Source organism: Loxodonta africana, chromosome 18 (genome assembly GCF_030014295.1).
Source record: "Loxodonta africana isolate mLoxAfr1 chromosome 18, mLoxAfr1.hap2, whole genome shotgun sequence".
NCBI classification, from domain to species: domain Eukaryota; kingdom Metazoa; phylum Chordata; class Mammalia; order Proboscidea; family Elephantidae; genus Loxodonta; species Loxodonta africana.
In genome coordinates, this window is record NC_087359.1 from 76,712,399 (window position 1) to 76,731,589 (window position 19,191).

Below are 19,191 nucleotides of genomic sequence, written 5' to 3' on the forward strand. Positions count from 1 at the left end.
AAGGCATGTCTCTGTTCCCTAGAACATGTAGGTAGGTGGGTTTTGCAGCCAGATTATGGGCACCCAGTGCTGTTGGCTGTAAGGACTGGGAGGCACCACTTATTCTCGGACCCCTGTCGTGGATGGCTAGGTGATGTGAATGGAGCCACCAGTCCTCAGGCCCCTGATGTGTATAGGTGAGGATCCTGCTTAATGGGCCGGGCAGTGTCAAATGTCATGAATCTGCCAATCCCGTTATAGCTGATGCAACTGAAAATAGGCTTCAGGCATATAGCATGTTATACTGTGTTAATGAGGGCCTATACTGATGAAATGGGCCCACACAGGTCTATGCAGCAGTGAAAGGCATTCAAAGTCTATGGACCACTTATGCCTGTGCGTAGGCAAAGAGGCTGTGCCTTCCCTGACCTCCTGGCTTAGGGGAGCTGGCAGATTATTTTTTTCCCGTTTGTTAATTTGTTCCCTCTCCAATGCCTGGCTTAGGGCACTGTGCATCCTACTTCTGGCCCAAGGGGGGCGGCAGTCATTGAAACTGGACCAGGACCCAGAGCAGCGCAGGGAGGGGACAGGTAAATGGGAGAGAGGTACTTCCCAAAGTGGGGGAGGGGGGGTAGGGAGTTGATCCGAGTGGTGGATTAGACACTTGTACTTATCTTTTGCCTATTGAGCACCACTTCTCCTGGTTCCGAAGGCTTGAGCAGACACTCCACCACTCTGTCTCTCTGGATGTGGAAAATGAGTCCTGAGCGCCACTGCTTTCCTCACCCCATGTGCACCTGCTGATCCAGCCTGCAGGGTGCTGGCGTCAGCCAGTTCAGTTCTGGCAACTCCTCGCTTCCTCTGAACTCTTTCTCCCTTTTCCTGGCACTCAGTCTGATTCTTCAACTTTGTCTTTGATGCTCAGGGCTCCTAGATTGCATATATAATTGATTCACTTGTTTTGGGGGGTCTTTGTTGTAAGAGGGACCACAGGAAGCATCTGACAACTTTCACCATCTTAGCCCCCCACTTCAGCTTGTTAAATTATTAAATAAAAAAAAAACCTCATTTGGGTTTTCTTTGAAGTTGCATTGATGTTATGAGAACTGACATCATTACAAAATTGATTCTTTCTGCTTCTAAACACTGTTTATCTCTCCAATTATTGTTTTTGTAAATGTCTTTTATTAAAGTTTATATTTTTTCTCTATAAAAGGGTTTTGCCTCTTTTATGAAATTTATTCCAAGGTACTTATAATTTCTTTGCTGTGATAAATATTTTTTAAAATAAGGTTTTTTAAGTATTTATTGGTTATACTGATTTTGTTATATTGATCTTATATCCAGCCACCTTTCTAATCTTTCATTAATTCTAATGATTTGTGTGGATTATTTACTGTTTTCTTTGTGGACACATGTATCATCTTCAGTTGATGTCAGTTATGTTCTTCCTTTTTAGGTTTTAGCTCTTAGGCTTTATTTGCTTGTGAACTAGGTAGATGGTGATAATAGACACCCTCCTCTTATTCCTGATTGTACAGGGAATGTTTTATAGGTTCCATTAAAAATCTAAGTTAAGAATTCCCTCCTTTTTTCTATTTTTCATAAGTAGGCATTAATTTGAAAAAATATTATGGTGAAAATATGTATAACAAAAACTTGTCATTTTATCCATTTTTAAGTGCACAATTCACTGACATTATATTCACCGTGTTTTGCAACCATCACTGCTGTCTATTTCCAAAACTTTTCATCACCCCAATCATGTAACCGTCAGGCAATGACTTCCCATTCCACCCTCCCTCAGGCCCCTGATCACCTCTAGTAAACTTTTGTCTCAATGAGCTTCCATATTCTAGATATTTCATTAAGTGGGATCACAGAATACTTGTACTTTTGTGTCTGACTTATTTCACTCAGCGTAATGTTTTCAAAGTTCATTCATGGCATAGTATGTGTCAGAACTTCGTTTGTCTTTATGGCTGAGTAATATTTCATTGTATGTGTGTACTACATTTTGTTTATCCATTCATTTGTTGATGGATATTTCCATTGTTTCCACCTTTTGGCTATTATGAATAATGCTGCAATGAACACTGATGTGCAAGTATTTGTTTGAGTCCTGGCTTTCAGTTCTTTTGGGTATATACCTAGCAGTGTAATTGTACATATACCTTTTTGAGGAACCACCAAACTGTTTTCCATAGCAGCTGCACCATTTTATATTCCCACCAGCGATGTAGAAGTGTTACAGTTTTTCCACATCCTTGCTAACACTTGTTATTTTCTGTTTTTGTAATACTAGCCATCCTGGAGGGTGTGAAGTGGCATCTTGTTGTTTTGATTTGCATTTCTTTTAATGAATAAAGACATTGTTCATCTTTTCATGTGCTTGTTGGCCAATTGTATATATCCTTTTGGAGAAATATCTTTTCAAGTCTGAGTTCCTAGTAAATCCCACTTCTGATGACAGCTGTGTTGTGTGGAAATCTCAAAATCCTACTATTCTGTCCTCAACTCTGAGGATACGACAAATCCCCATTTTCACATTTCTCTGTTCAGTTCTGACACCAGCTGTCCATGTGGCACTTCTTTCTCTGACCCTAGCCACCTGGAACTAGGTCAGATCAGCTGCAGGTTAGGGAGTCCACACGATACGCTAACTTCTAATTTGATGGCTCCCACTACTCCTTTGTGTTTGCTAATTCACTGGGATGACTCACAGAGCTCATGGAAAGTGCTGTACCTACAGTTAGAACTTTATTGTAGCAGAAAGGTTGGAAACCAAGAGATGCATAGGATGAGGTCTGGGAGGGCCTGCAACATGGAGCTTCCATGTCCCAAAAGGTGCATTACTCTCCCATGTGCATGGATATCTTTCATCAACCAGGAAGTTCATGGAGCTTCCGTGTCCATAACCTTTATTAGCGTCATTATGTAGCCATAATTGATTGAATCCTGCTCCTCCCTCCCTGAGGTTAGCTGATATCAGGCTACCAGGGGATCTTTGTGGTCTGGCCAGCCCCCCAACTCATTTGTACAAATTCTCGGGTGTTATCTGGAGGTTTCAAATCATTAAGGCACCTCCATTTCTCAGGAAATTCCAAGGGTCTAGAGTTCTCTCTCAGGAAACAAGGGCAAGACATTTCTTTAAGCAAAGTTAAATTCTTAACACACAAAGTCTTTTACTTATTTTTTAATTAGGTTGTTTGTCACTGAGTTGTAGTAGTTCTTTATATATTCTAGATATTAAATCCTTATCAGATATACTATGCATTTTTTGAGATGGTCATATGTTTTATCTTTTACTCTATCAATAATGAATTATACTTACAAATTTTCTAAAGTTAAACCACCTTTGCATTCCATCAATTAATCCAGCTTGTTCATAACGGGCTAATTTATTTTGTTTAGTACTTCTGTATCATTGTTAATATCTGAGAGTGATCTGTAATTATTCTTTAGTGTCCTTGTCTGTTTTTGGTATCAAGTTATACTTGACACTAAGAATGAGTTGGGATGGGTTGCTTCTTTTTTAAGAGGTTGTATAAATTTGGAAAGAAAAATTTCTTGAAAATTTGCCTATATAACATCTTGGTCTGCTATTTTCTTTGTGCAAAGATGTTTAATTACTTTAAGGTTTGCAGGACTTTTCAGACTTTCAGTTTATTCCCTTTTTATGCAGTATATATATTTTAAGATGGGTTTTTTAATTGTGGTAAATATATAGGCAATAAAATTCAGTATTTCAGCAATCTTCACATATACACTTCAGTGACATTAATTACATTCATCGTGTTTTTTAACTACTACCATTAAGCATTCCCAGATTTTTCCATCACCCTTAAAAGAAGCTCAGCGTCCCCTAAGCATTGTGTTTTCCTTTTCCCCCTCCCTCCTCGCCCATGGTAACCATTAATAAACTTTGGTCTCCATGCATTTGCATGTTCTTTTTTTTTTTTGATTTTGATTGTGTTTTAAAAGTTTACAAATGAAGTCAGTCTCTCACACAAAAACTTATATACACCTTGCTACATACTCCTAATTGCTCTCGCCCTAATGAGACAGCCCGCTCCCTCCCTCCGCTCTTTTCCTATCCATTTCGCCAGCTTCTGACCCCCTCCACCCTCTCATCTCCCCTCCAGGCAGGAGATACCAACACAGTCTCAAGTGTCCACCTGATCCAAGAAGCTTGCTCCTCACCAGCATCCCTCTCCAACCCATTGTCCAGTCCAATCCCTGTCTGAAGAGTTGGCTTTGGGAATGGTTCCTGTCCTGGGCCAACAGAAGGTCTGGAGGCCATGACCACTGGAGTCCTTCTAGTCTCAGTCAGACCATTAAGTTTTGTCTTTTAACAAGAATTTGGGGTCTGTGTCTCACTGCTTTCCTGTTCCCTTAGGGCATATGCCTGTTCTTGATAATTCTGTTTTTATTTTTCTAGGGGTTTGGCTGTTTGAATTTTCAAATGAAGTTGTTCGTAGATTTTATTTATATTTTAATATCTGCAGCATCTCTGTTTATAGTTGACTTTCATTTCCTATTATTGTTTAGTTCTTCTTTTCTCTTATTTTTCCCTGAATAAATCTTGTAGACGTTTGCTATTTTCTTAGTCTTTTCAAAGAATGAACTTGTAACTTTAGTGATTCTGTTGCATTTTTCTATATTACTAAGTTCTCTTTATTATTTTTTCATTATAATATTTAGTATTGTCTTTTCTATGAAGTTCAATGTATCAATTTTTTACTTTTATATATAGCATTCTTTTGATGTTGTATCTAACTCGTGTCTTACCCCAAGGTCACAGATATTTTCTCATATGTTTTCTTCTAAGAGTTTTATGTTTACATTTTATATTTGGATTGATGATTCATTATGGATCCATTTTTTGTAGGTGACTCTTTACACATGACATGTTTAATTGTCTAGCACAATTTTGTTGAAAAGATTGCCCTTCTTTCATTAAATTGCCTTTGTACCTTTGTCAAAAATCAATCGATCGTATTTGTATGGGCCTGTCTCTGAACTCTGTATTCTGTTCCATTTATCTAGGCTTCTTTCCTTTCACTAATACCGTACTCTTTTAGTTTTATAGTAAGTCTTAAAATTGGGTATGCAAGACTTCCAACTTTATTCTTCTCTTTCTGAATTGGTGTAGCTCTTCTACTTCATCTGTACTTTGATATCAATTTGGAATCAGCTTGTTTATATTTACAAAAATGCTGCTGGAAGTTTGGTTGGGATTGCATTCATCTGGGCAGTGACGAGAGTCCTGATTTTCTGCGAGGCCTCCTCCAGCCCCACCCCAGCAGGCGGCGGGGGCACAGTTGTTTACTTTTTATGCTCCAAGTCTGGGATATATGAAGCCAAAAAAAAAAAAAAAAAAAAAGTCTATGTAATTCTAGAAGTACCTAGCCAGTCTGCCTTGTCTCTATCTTTAAGAGTCTTCTTATTTTTGTTTTATATGTAATGCCTCAGGTTTTTAGTTGTACTAAGCAAGAGGAATAGGTAAAAGCATGTTTACACTATCTTCCCATAAATGAAAGTTCTGTTATTTAATTTTTAATGTATCACTTATTCTTAAATGTTTCAGGCACCTGTTACAATCGTTGATAATTTCAATAATTGAAGTCCTTTAGGCTCTATATAAGGAGCCCTGGTGGTGCAATGGTTAAACTTTCGGTCACTAACAGGAAGGCCTGCAGTTGGAACCCACCAACTGCTCCACTGGAGAAAACACCTGGCAGTCTACTCCTTTAAAGATTAACCTGTTACCTGTTGCCATTGACCCTGTACCCAGGAATCCTTATGGGGCAGTTCCACTCTGCCCTATAGGATCACTATGAGTTGGAATCAACATGAGGGCACACAACAACAGGCTCTGTATGTTATTTCTTCTTTCTTTGTACTCAGTCTTGATTTGTTTTCATGTGATTTGGTTGTGTATGTGAGTGTGTGAGAGAAAGCGAGTGAGAGCAGGCGTGCACACGTGTGCGACCGCTCATTGATTGAACCTTATCTGTGAGAATCCGGAGGTAATAAACTGGGAACGCTGTGTCCGAAGAGGATTTGCATTGTCCTCTGATGTGAAGCAGGGGTGCAAACAGGTCGTGACAACTTCAGCCAGCTTCCAAGTCCTTCACTGAAAGTGGAAATCTGAGGTGCAAGTCCCCACTTTGTGGTGTTAACTTGGCTGCCAGATCTCGGATGTGGTATTTTCATTTGTCACCAGGACTTAATACTGTCTCCATGTTCACTGTTTATTGATCCCTGATCAGCTTTCTGTTACTTTTGCTAGATTATTTGGGAAAGGCCAAGGGCCTTGAGTGGCGGAACCTGCTCAATTCAGTTACTTAAAAAATGTGTCTGGGAAGTTTGTTATCATCAATCCAGGTTTTGATCTGTAGCAGAGACTGTTCAGAGTATCTTGTTTACTGGTGCACTAATTATTTCATTCTCAGCAGATTCCAATATTAGTGTGTATTCTCTTGTTAGAAGTTCTGCTACTAGTTAATGCCTCTGTTTTTCCAGTTTTGCCGTAGTGAAGAGAGGGAGGAGTAATTACGGGACTCTGTGCCTAGTTTTCTTACTGATGTGTTTCTCAATTTTCTATTTAGGGCAGAAAAGACTGAAGTTCTGAGTGAAGACCTCCTTCAGGTAAGCTCTTAGCTCGAAGACACCAAAGATGCTTTCCTTTTACAACTAAGCCATTCCCAATGCTGTTTGAATTTCACAAGCTACTCGCAATGTTTGGAGACACAGCTCTTTATCCTGGACCACAGCGCACTGCATTTCGAACAGCAGTTTCGGTGAGATCTTCCAGTAGAGGTGTGAGGCCTTTTCAGTTCAGTGCTAGCAGGGAATACCAGTCTGCTACCCCTCCCCTTCTGTTGCCCAGCTTCGGGTGTTGTCCTGCAGCCTTCCTTGTCTTTGCAGACACATGGTCAGACTCCTTTCCCAGGGTTATCCAGACCCTACGACCCCACTTCTCCTGACCTTGCCCTCTGCCTGTTGACACCAGCCACTGTTCTGCGGCAGGTGGAGAAGCGCCTGGAGCTGGTGAAGCAAGTTTCCCATAGCACCCACAAGAAGCTGACTGCATGTCTTCAGGGCCAGCAAGGGACGGAAGCTGACAAGCGCTCGGTAAGTGCCGTCCTAGCCATGGACAGGAGCTCTGCTCCTGGGGCCCTGTTCAGTATGGCTGTTCATAAAAAAAAAAAAAAAATGTTGCCTTTGAGTGGATTCCAACTCATGGAGACCCCATGTGTGTCTGAATGGAACTGTGCTCCATAGGATTTTCAATAGCTGATTTTTTGGAAGTAGATTGCCAGGCATTCTTCTGAGGTACCTCTGGTGGACTTGAACCTCCAACCTTTTGGTTAGCAGGTGAGCTTGTTAACCATTTGTACCACCCATGAAAACAATAAGAAAAAACCGTTGCTATCAAGTCGATTCCAACTCATAGTGACCCTGTAGGACAGAGTAAAAAAAACCCTTTGTAGAACTGCCAAATAGGGCTTCCAAGACTAATCTTTATGGAAGCAGACTGTCACATCTTTCTCCCTCGGAGCTGGGCTGGTGGGTTTGTAGCACCGACCTTTCAGTTAGCAGCCAAGCACTACAGTTACTGTACCACCTACACAGCCATTTGTAAATCTGAGCATCCAAGCAGCCCAGGCTCCTTGTTTCTGCAGTGTGGCCATCCTCCCTGCCACTCTTGCTCTTGAGCTGTGCCTGAGATGTCTGTCATCCTTACCAAGCAAGTGAGGTCTCTCTGCTGTTCCCCCCAGAGTGGGACATCCAGGAGGATAGCACGGACGTGCTTGAGATCCCATCTCAGGGGAAGCTTTATCTTTGATGGTCTTCTTCTTTCTGCTTCAGCTCCTTCCTGAGTCCATTTGTCTCAAGTATGATTTAAGACATCATGGGGAAAAATCATGCTGCAGCTTTGGAGGTTGCAAGTGACCTGCAAAGACCCTTGAACATTGCTTTTGATGTAATGAAACATTTCAGAGTCTCTTTCCTGTCTTTTTAATGACCTCTTGCTTTCTTCATGTAATTCTTTTTGTCATTCCATAACTTGTCTGGTCTTTGATCATCAGTGTTCAAATCTGTTCTTGAGATGGTCTCTAAATTCAGGTGGGATATACTCAAGGTTGTATTTTGACTCTCATGGACTTACTGTAATTTTCTTCAGATTCAACTTAAATTTGTATATGAGTAATTGATGATCTCTTCTGCAGTTGGTCCCTGGCCTTGTTTTGGCTGATGATATTGAGCTTTGCCATCTTCTCTTTCCACGGGTGTAGTTGATTTGATTCCTGTGTTTTTCATCCGGTGAGGTCCACATGTTTAGTTGTCGTTAATGTTGTTGAGAAATGATATTTGCAATGAAGAAGTTGCTGGTCTTGCAAAATTCTATCATGGAATCTCTGGCTTCGTTTCTATCACCAAGCCATATTTTCCAACCACTGGTCCTTCTTTGTTTCCAGCTTTCGCATTCTAATCACCAATAATCAGTGCATCTGGATTGCATGTTTGATCAATTTTAGACTGCAGAAGTTCATAAAAATCTTCAATATCCTTATCTTTAGCCTTAGCGACTGGTGCATAAATTTGAATAATAGTCGTATTAACTGGTCTTCCCTGTAGGCATATGCATATCATCTCATCACTGACAGTGTTGGACTTCAGGATAGATTTTGAGATGTCTGATGAGGAATGTGACACCATTCCTCTTCAATTTGTCACTCCTGGCATAGTAGGCCATTTGATTGTCTGATTCAGAATGGCCAATACCAGTCTGTTTCAGCTCACTAATGCCTAGGATAGCGATCTTTATGCGTTCCATTTAATTTTTGATGACTTCTAGTTTTCCTAGATTCATACTTCATACATTCCATGCTTCAGTTATTAATGGATGTTTGCAGCTGTTTCTTCTCATTTTTGAGTTGTGCCACTTCAGCAGATGAAGGTCCCATCATCTCCATCCACATCATTAAGGTCGGCTCTACTTTGGGGAGGCAGCCCTTCCGCAGTCATCTTCTGAGTGCCTTCCAACCTGGGGGGCTCATCTTCTGGCACTATACCAGACAGTATTCCACTGCTGTTTGTAAGGTTTTCACCAGTGAGTTTTTTCACAAGTAGACCACCAGGCCCTTCCTCTGAGTCTTAGTCTGGAAGCTTAGCTGAAACCTTTCCACCATGGGTGAACCTGCTAGTATTTGAAATACTGGTGGCATAACTTCCAGCATCACAGCAACATGCAAGCCACCACAGTACAATGAACTGACAGACATGTGGGGCTCCTATAATTGGCCAGTGAAAACCCTATGGATCACAGAATATTGTCCAGTACTTCACCTTACTTACTTTGAACGTGTCATCAGGTGGGACCAATTGCTGGAGAAAGACATTATTTTTGGTAAAGTGGAGGTCCAGCAAAGGCGAGGGAGACCTTGTAATGGGATGGATTGACACCTGGGCCACAACAGTTGGGCTTAAATGGCAGTAGACCTGTGGGCAGTGGTGGTTCAGTGGCAGAGTTCTTGCCTTTCATGCTGGAGATCTAGGTTCATTTCCATGCTCAGCCGACACTCATCCATCGGTGGAGGCTTGCCATAATGCTGATGCTGAAAAGGTTTCAGCAGAGCCTGTGACTCAGACAGACTATAAAGAAAGGCCCGGTGATCTACTTTTGAAAATCAGCCAGTGAAAACCTGTGGATCACAGCTACCTGATTTGCCACCAATCATGGGGCTGGAGTAAGACCAGGCAGTGATTCGTCCCATTAAACTTCATGAGTCAGCCCACTCGACTGCAGCTAACAACAACAACTAGAAGGGGGCAGGCAGAGGAAGGGCGGCTGAAGGAGCAACAGTCCCGCACTGGACAGGGAGGGGCAGGACGCGGAGGCTGAGGCTGCCTGCGGCGGATGCACCTGCCCTACAGGCGGTCTCAGCACGTGGGGGGACCTTGAGGGGATCCAGAAGGCTTCTGTGTTCCGTTTCAGACAGGTAAACTGTTGCTTTCATCACTTTTCTTTCAACAAGCTCATCAGCTCATAGCAACTCTGTTATGCTTTGACATGCTTCAGCTTTTATCATCAGCCTTTAGAGGTTGAGGTGTGAAAGCTGTGGCTCACTACCATGCAGGGGTGGGGGTAAGGGGAGTGGTTTTTGCCACAATCTCAGTGACCAGAGCAGTATTACCCCATGGGTACTTAGCCGAACTGGGTTCCTTGGATGGGATGGGGAATAGAGAGGACATGAATTATGTTTCCATTTTGCCCCCCTTAATCAAGGCGAACTGCTGTTAGTTCACAGGTTTTCATTTTGGTTAAGACTCTCAATGTTATAAAAATGTTTGTTTTGTCATAATCTTTGCTTTTCTCATCACAAAGTCAAGTTCAACAAATAAACTGTTAGTGTGGGAGAGTGTTTCTCCACCTTACTCAACAAATATTTAGGAAGTACCAGGTCTGCTGTGCAAGGTGGTATGCATGCCAAAGATCCCTGTCCTCTGGAAGCTCACAGGCTCACTGCAAGCAGGCACTACCCAGAAAAGTGCTAAAAGAACAGCTTGCTCAGAATTCAATAGTACAACGTTTCCTTGAGTATAAACAAAAGGCTTTGGCACCCGCAGGGGTAACAGCACTCCTAGGACGGGGTGTGGTGTGTGCAAAGTTCCCAGATACAGGAAGGAGTTTGGCATTTTGGGGAAACATGGAAGTGGCCAGATTGATTAAGGTATGGAAGGAAAGGAGATGAGGGCAAGAGATGAGACTGCAGGGACCTTGAAGGTCATCGTTGGGAGCTGGGCCTTATCCATCAGAGCAGTGGGAAGCCACGGTTTTAATTACATGGGGTATCACAATCACATCTGTTGGCATTGTGTGAATACTGGATTAAAGCAGTGGAAGAAATAGGAGCGCCAGTTTGGTAAATATTGGAGCAGTCTACTGAGGCAGGATGGGGACAGTCAAGACAGAGGGCAATTACAGATTTGGTAGATATTGGAGGTATAATATCCAGGACTTAGTAATCAAATAGATGTGAGTATGGAAAGGGGTTTCAAGGTCTCTGGCTTGAGTGACTGTTGAATCTATGAGAGTGGATGAATCACCCAGGGAGAAAATACAGGGTGAGGAGACAAAAGGCTGTTGGATCAAGTACCCCTGAGTCTAAAGCATTTTAAGCTCAGAAGATCTAGCAAAGAAAGAGGAGAATTAAAGTAGTACTGCAAATCTACGTGATTGCTCAACTCTAAATGCTAGCTTTATCTTAAATATTTATTCTTCAGTTTCCACACTCTCCACATCTGATCTTTCAGGAAGTCCAACTGGCACCACCTCCAAAGAATACCCATTTACGTGCTTTTTCCTCTCTAGTCCAAGACACTGTCATCTCTTGCCTGAACACAACGGTTCCCATAAGATCTTCCACCCTTGACTCCTACCCCTCACCCTTCCCCTTCATAATCCATTCTCTAAAATGGTCTGAGTGAGTGTTTAGCGTGGAAGCCAGCTAATGCCGCTCTTCTGTATAAATCCCACCAAAGTGTTCCCATTATAGAATAAAATCCGAACTCCTGACCTTGGCTCATAGACCCCAAGTGACAGGTCTGCTGCCTGCATCTCTGAGCTCAGCTCTTGTGTCCTTCCCCCTCGGTCATTATTCTCCAGCCACACTGACCTTCTGTTACTGAACACAGTGCCAGCTGAAACCCACCTCAGGGGTTTTGCACTTGCTTTACCCTCTGTATGGAATGTTTGGACCCAGCATTGCATGGCCAGCAACTTCACATTGTTTGGTTCTCAACTCAGATGCCACCTTCTCAGTAAAACTTTTCCTGACTACCTAATGTGTTCACTCCACACCCCCCTCCATCACATCACCGTATTTTATTTTCTTCATACCAAAAAAACAAACTCAGTGCCGTTGAGTCGATTCCGACTCATACCGACCCTACAGGACAAAGTAGAACTGCCCCATAGAGTTTCCAAGGAACGCCTGGCGGATTTGAACTGCCGAGCCTTTGGTTAGCAGCTGTAGCACTTAACCACTATGCCACGAGGGTTTCCATATATATATACATTTTTTTTTCATAGCACATATTATTATCTGAAGTTTTTGTGATCGTTCATTTGCTCATTTGACTGTTGCCTGTCACTGACATGAAGCTGCACAGGAGCAGAGATGTCGTCTCTCTACCGCCGCTGCATTCTTCAGGCAGTGCTAAAGATAAATTGTGACAGGAATGGATGGTCCATGAGTATTTTAGGCACAGAACCTGCCTAATACACCGGCAGGCCAATTTGAGATCTTCCTGCTTGTGCAGCAGCAATTTCGCAAGATGGTTCGGAGTGTGAGCTCTGGAATCTGACCCTCCAAGGTCCAAGCCCAGCTCGAAAACTCTACTGCGTCCTATTTATGCATGGCCTTAGTCAAGTTAATTACCTCTACAAGCCTTGGTTTCTTCATTCGTAAAGTGTTAATAACAACAATGATTTCTTACCCAGTAGGGTTGTTTCGAGAGCTAGATGCAAATACGTAGCATAGTGCTTAACACAATCAGGTGTTAAATAAGTGTAAGTTGCCGTTATGTTTATTGCCCCCGCTGTTAGACCAAAGAGGCCATCCTGAAGTGCTGGGCACTGAAGTCTCTTGGAAGGTGAAGCGCTGAAGAGCCAGTTGCCTGGGCCAGCAATGAGAGAATAGTGGACGGCAGCTCTCAGAGATAAGGGATATGGATTGTGAGAATGTGTGTGTGCGTGTTTGACCTTCTGTCTTCCCTTCCCCTTAGGTTATATTGGAGCTCTAGAGTTGGAGGGAACTTTATTTTAATTGCCCCTTTTTGTCCCAGAAGATCACTGGGCAGGATAAAGCTTGCTAAGGCCTTCTTACCTGGGACTGGCTGTCTTAGCATGGATCCTTGCCAGTGATGGAAGCACATTTTAGCAGCTTTTATAGATCTTTGGGCAATTTAATCTTTCTAAGGCTCAATGTCCTTATAGGTGAAGTAGGGAGAGCAAGGGGAGGAGAAGAGAGCAAATGATACCTCAGTCTGCGCGGCCACTAGGTTCAATGATAACCGTCATGCTATACTGGGAATATTTAGGTTTGTAACATACTTTAGTCAGTTTGTTTCTTAGCTAGTAAATAGTATATGGGCAAGTATTTGTATTTTTGCTACTTCAGAGTATGCAGGTTACTGTTGAAAATAGTTTTCATTAAAATGTTTGTTTTCTCTTTCAGAAAAAATTGCCTCTGACGACACTGGCTCAATGCTTGATGGAAGGGTCAGCTATCCTGGGAGATGACACACTTCTCGGGTAAGGTGACACTGTACGTGGGCTTGTGCCAAATCCAGGTACGTTCCCATCTGTAAAAAGGGGACCAGAATTCCTCAGGGAAGCACTGAGGTCACCTGAAGTCCACCTGGGTACTTGGGTGGAGAAAAAGGAAAGGTTACTTGTGTGAAATCAAAACACTAGCTCCAAAGTTACATTGTCTGTGTGGGGAGGCAACTCCCCAGTGGAAAAATTAACATAAAACCATCGAAGGACAATTGAAATCCCTCAGGCTCCAGCAGTAGCAAATATGAAACCGCCCTGTCCCAGAAGAACAACCTGCTGGTTTTGCGCTCACAATGAAACAAACTAAAAATAGAATCATTTATGAGGGAGAGTTAACAAATACAATCAATAGGAGAATTAGTACCTTCGAACAAAAAATAATCAAACAATATGTTTAAAAAGAAATTTAAAAAATTAAAGACAAAAAGACCTTGACAAAAGAATCAAATGATATGAAAAAAGAATAGACAAAATTGAAGAAAAACCAAATAGAACTTTTTTTTTAAATTGTGATAAATGTGTATTTAAGAAAACATTTGCCATTTCAGTATTCTTGACATGTACAATTCAGTGACATTAATTGTGTCTATCATGTCGTTCAACCATCACCATTATCTGTTTCCAGATTTTTCCATCACCCTTAACAGAAGCTCGGTGCCCCCTAAGCAAAGAGTTCCCCTTTCCCCCTCCATCCTGCCTGCCCTTGGAAACCACTAATAAACGTTGGTCTCTATACCTTTGCCTATTCTAGCATATAAATGAAATCATACAATATTTGTTTTGTAGCTAACTTATTTCACTCAACATGTTTTCAAGGTTCATTCATGTGATAACATGTATTAGAACTTCCAAATAGAACTTTTTAAAATTAAAATTATATTTATCATAACTTTAAAACTTAGTTGAGATAAACTGGAGGTTACATACAAAAAGAGAAGTGGTGGAGTTGAAAACGGGTCTGAAGTCACCACCTAGAATGAGCAGAATGAAATCTAAGAGATAAGGATATAGACAATATTACATTAAGAGACGTGAATGATGAATGAGAAGAGTTTAATAGGAGTTCCTGAAGAAGAAAACAGAGAAAAGGGGGGGTTATGGTTGAATTTTATATTTTCTAGATTTGAAGAAAAACATGTCTTTAAATTTAGGAAGTACAAAAAGTCCCAATTTAGGTAAACATAAAGAAATCCATCCTTGGACATATTTTAGTCAAACTGTGGACTATTAACAAAAAAGAGAAAAATTTAAAAGCAACCAGAGAAAAAGGCAGATTACCTATGGAAGAGAAACTAGAAGGATAGCAGAGTATTGGTCAGCAAAAATAAAGTACCAGGAAATAATGGAGGCATGTCTTCACAATAATGAGCAAAAACATAAGAAACCTAAAATTCTATGATAAACTAAATTATTCAAGAATAACGGAAATATTTTCACCAAAGATTTAGAAAATTTACTACTTCCATATTCTCACTTGCGACAATAGCTTCATAGATGAGAATCAGCATAAAGCCAATTCCCAGAAGGTAGAGGTCAGTTATATCCCTGTTTTTCTACTTTACCATCATTTCTGACACTGGCTGCTCACATGGTATTCTCTCTCTCTGTCCCTAGCTACCTGTGGCTAGGTCAGACCTTACGACTTAAGAGCACACTGTCCTTTGGTTTGTTAATTAACTGGAACGACTCACAGAATTTACAGAAGATATTATGTTTAAAACTACCAGTTTTATTGTAGTAAAAGGATATAAGTTAGCATCAGCATAAGGAAGACATGATGGACGAGGTCTGGGAAAGTTCCCAATGCAGAGCAGTCGTGTCTCAGAGAGGGCATGTCATACTCGCTTTGCCAACCAGGAAGCTCTTTGAGCCTTGGTGTTTCAAGCTTTTTTTTTTGGCCAGTCCTGCATGGTAAGTTAAATTATGCCTCCTGGGGCTAGTTGATATGAGCCTTCCAACTGAGTCTTTCCTGGTTTGGTCAGCCCCGACTCACCAGCACAAATCCTCCAGTGTAGCCTAGAGGCAGGAGAGGATTATCCAATAGACAAGATAAGCACAGTGCTTCCCTTGCTTACCAGATCATCTGTATTGAACAATTTCATATTTTTTCACTACATCAAAGATTCTGCCTCTGGGTATGGCTGCCATCTCTCTCTGTCCCAACCCCACAGCACCTTCCTACAGAATCAAAGCCTCTTTTCAAATTTACAATCCCTAACAGGGGCAGGTGATCCAGTAAGCAAGGCTTACTTATACTAATCTGCAGTGAACAATGTCACTACAAAGCAGTTGTTCGCTACAGATGACCTGGTAAGCGCAGTAAGCACTGTGCTTACCTTTCCTATTGGATAACCTGCCCCTGCCTAGAAGTCCCAGACCAGGGTACCCCAGTTACTCCAAGAGTTGTTTCTCAGGAGCCAAGGACGAAGGCCACTTATGGTAAACTCGATTCTTTACCCCATATCGCTGAAAGAACCAGTTACGATGATGTGAACCAGATTATAGGTAGTCCCTAGTTTATGACAGGCTTCCATTCTGACAACTCTGTCATAAGTCAGTTCTGATGTAAGTCAAATACCTCATTTTTTTTTTTTTTTTTTAGTTTTCATTATTATTGCCTTTTATTACCAGTATCCTTGTAAATCTGATCTTTATCTGTCTTTGGTGGTTTGCGTGAGAATAATAACATCAGCAAATTACGTGCTGCAACACTGTATGTAGTACATATTACTAACAATAAGATGTACAAAACAAGCAGAAAACTGTCAGTTCTAAGTGTGGTTCATCATAACTTGACTACAGGGACAAATTACCCAATAACCAAGGTAGGCACAGGCTTACTTGCACTTACTTACTAATCTGTAGAGTATAAATTCACCTGTTTTTCACCATTTCAAAAATGTAGTGAACCCGTGTGAAATTATGCACTACGTTAGTAAGTAAACACAATTAAGCCTGTGTGTACCTTGCTTACTGTAAGCAAGTGCGTGCCTCGTTTACTGTTCAATCGACCCTGCTTGAATACATCGTACGTCGGGGACTACCTGTATATCCAGAAGAAAGGAGTGAAATGCAAGTAGCAAGGTAGAGTAAAGAAATTAGTGAGTATATAAAGAAATATAAATAAGCATTGATATAAAGAAAATAGTAATATAATAATAACTAATTTTGGAGAGAAAGCCAAATGAAACTAAAACACTGGTTAATAACATGTAACATTGGAGAGAGAAATCATGTTCCAAATGCTTGTATTGTTTCAAAAGAGGATAAAGGTACTACATTTAAATTTCGAGTCAGGTGCACATATTGGAAAAGTAAGAGTAACCACAAAAAGAATGGAAATGGAATGCATAATTTCCAAACTAGGAAAAGAGTTAAACAGGAAATAAAGAAAATAGAAAAAAAGATAGAAATGTGTCTTAGGCTGAATCTTCTAGAGAAGCAAAAGTAGTGAAGCGTGTGTGTGTGTGTGTGTATAATAGAGAGGGAGAGATATGTATCTCAAGGAAATTACTCATGCAGTTGTAAGCCCACCCACTGCCGTTGAGTCGATTCCGACTCATAGCGACCCGCGGTTGTAGAGGCTAGCAAATCCCAAAGTCAGGCATCGCCTGGAGACTGCTCCTAACTCATGTGGTTACAAAGGCTGAGGAACCCAGAATCGGCAGAGCAGATGGCAGGCCGCTGGCTCACAGGGCTGCAGAAGCTGGCAAATTCCAAAGTTGGCAGATCAGTCCACAGGCTGCTGTTATAATGGTATAACAGACGGCAGGCTGTTGGCTCACAGGGTTGATAGAGCTAGAGAATACCAAAGTTGGCAAGTCAGATGACAAGCTGCCCCAAGTCCCAAGAACCAGAGGTCAGATGATGACGAATGGGAAACAGGATTCAGAGCAAGCAGTGAGCTTTGCCAGAACATTCATATATGCACTGGGTGTAGACCACACTCCCAGGAAAACTCTCCTTATAACTGATTGGCTGATCACATCAGATCACGTCATGGAGGTAATTACATTTTATCGCAAAATGCAAGATAATTAAATAATATTGAGAATCATGGCCTCGCCAAGTAGACACCTAACGTTAACTATCACAGTCCACCCCTTGTGAACTTGGCAGCTGTATACCATCTCTTAAGCCATGCATGATCTCTAAATAAAGACAATTGTAAAGTCATACAACCAACATGTAGACAACTGAAAATGCACTAGCCCAGTTTACATCCTATATATTATGAGTGATGAGAAAAAGGAGGAAACAAAACAAAAATTCTTGGGATTTTGTTGTTAGGTGCCATCAAGTCAGTTCCAACTTGTAATGACCCTGTGTACAACAGAATGAAAGAATGCCTGGTCCTGTGGTATCCTCATAATAGTTGCTATGTTTGAGCCCATTATTGCAGCCACTGTGTCAATCCATCTCATTGAGGATCTCCCTCTTTTTCACTGACCCTCAACTTTACCAAGGATAATGTCCTTCTCCAGGGACTGGTCCCTCCTGATAATATGTCTAAAGTATGTGAGACAGTCTTGCCTCTTTGCTTCTAAGTAGCATTCTGGCTGTGCTTCTTCCGAGACAAATTTGTTCATTCACTATTCTGTGCCAACACTATAATTCAAAGGCATCAGTTTCTTCTTTGGTCTTTCTTATTCACTGTCCAGCTTTTGCATACACATGGGGCAACTGAAAATACCATGGCTTGGGTCAGGCACACCTTAGTCCTCAAAGTGACATGGTAGCTTTTTAACACTTTAAAGAGGCCTTTTGCAGCAGATTTGCCCAACACCATACGTTGTTTGATTTCTTGACTCCTGCTTCCATAGGTGTTGATTGTGGATCCAAGTAAAATCAAGTCCTTGGCAACTTCAGTCTTTTCTCCATTTATCGTTGCTTACTTGTCCGTAAAAAAAAAAAAAAAAAGAAATTTTTTTTTTTTACTTGTCCAGTTGTGAAGATTTTTGTTTTCTTTAGATTGAGGTATAATCCATACTGAAGGCCGTAATCTTTGATCTCTATCAGTAAGTGCTTCAAATCCTCTTCACTTTGAGCAAGCAAGGTTGTGTCATCTGCATATCACAGGTTGTTATCAAGGCTCTTTCTGATTCTGATGCCACATCCATCTTCATATAGTCCAGTTTCTCAGGTTATTTGCTCAGAATACAGATTGAATACGTATGGGGAAAGGGTACAAACCTGACTCACGCCTTTCCTGATTAAAACCATGCAGTATTCCAGTGTTCCGTTAGAAGGACTGCCTCCTGGTTTATCTGTAGGTTCCTTATAAGCACAATTAAGTGTTTTGTAATTCCCATTATTTGCAGTGTTATCCACAATTTGTTATGATCCACACAGTTGAATGCTTTTGCATAGTCAATAAAACACAGGTAAACATTAAACATCTTGTATTCTCTTCTTTCAACCAAGATCCATCTGACATCACCAGTGATATCCTTTGTCCCACATCCTCTTCTGAACCTAACTTGAATTTCTGGCAGTTCCTTGTCTATGTACTGCTACAAGTGCTTTTGAATTATCTTCAGCAAAATTTTTCTTGTGTGTGATAGTAATGATAACCCAGTGCCGTCGAGTCGATTCTGACTCATAGTAATGATAGTGTTTAATAATTTCTGCATTTGTTGGATCACCTTTGCTTGGAGTGGGCACAAATATGGATCCCTTCCAGATCTTTGGAAACCCTGGTGGCATAGTGGTTAAGTGCAATGGCTGCTAACCAGAAGGCTGGCAGTTTGAATCCACCAGGCTCTCCTTGGAAACCCTATGGGGCAGTTCTGCTCTGTCCTGTAGGGTCGCTATGAGTCGGAATAGACTCAACGGCAGTGGTTTTTTTTGGGGGGGTT

General features: G+C 41.3%; 1 protein-coding gene across 1 annotated transcript in view; it reads left to right on the plus strand.

The window, feature by feature from the left end:
* The window catches only part of ARHGAP44 (Rho GTPase activating protein 44), a 261,012-nt gene that overhangs the window by 135,380 nt on the left and 106,441 nt on the right, over positions 1-19,191 (plus strand). The window contains exons 2-4 of the mRNA XM_064271800.1: positions 6,594-6,633; positions 7,015-7,119; positions 13,233-13,309. Of these exons, the coding sequence (XP_064127870.1) occupies positions 6,594-6,633; positions 7,015-7,119; positions 13,233-13,309 (222 nt within the window). The remainder of the gene's footprint in view (positions 1-6,593; positions 6,634-7,014; positions 7,120-13,232; positions 13,310-19,191) is intronic.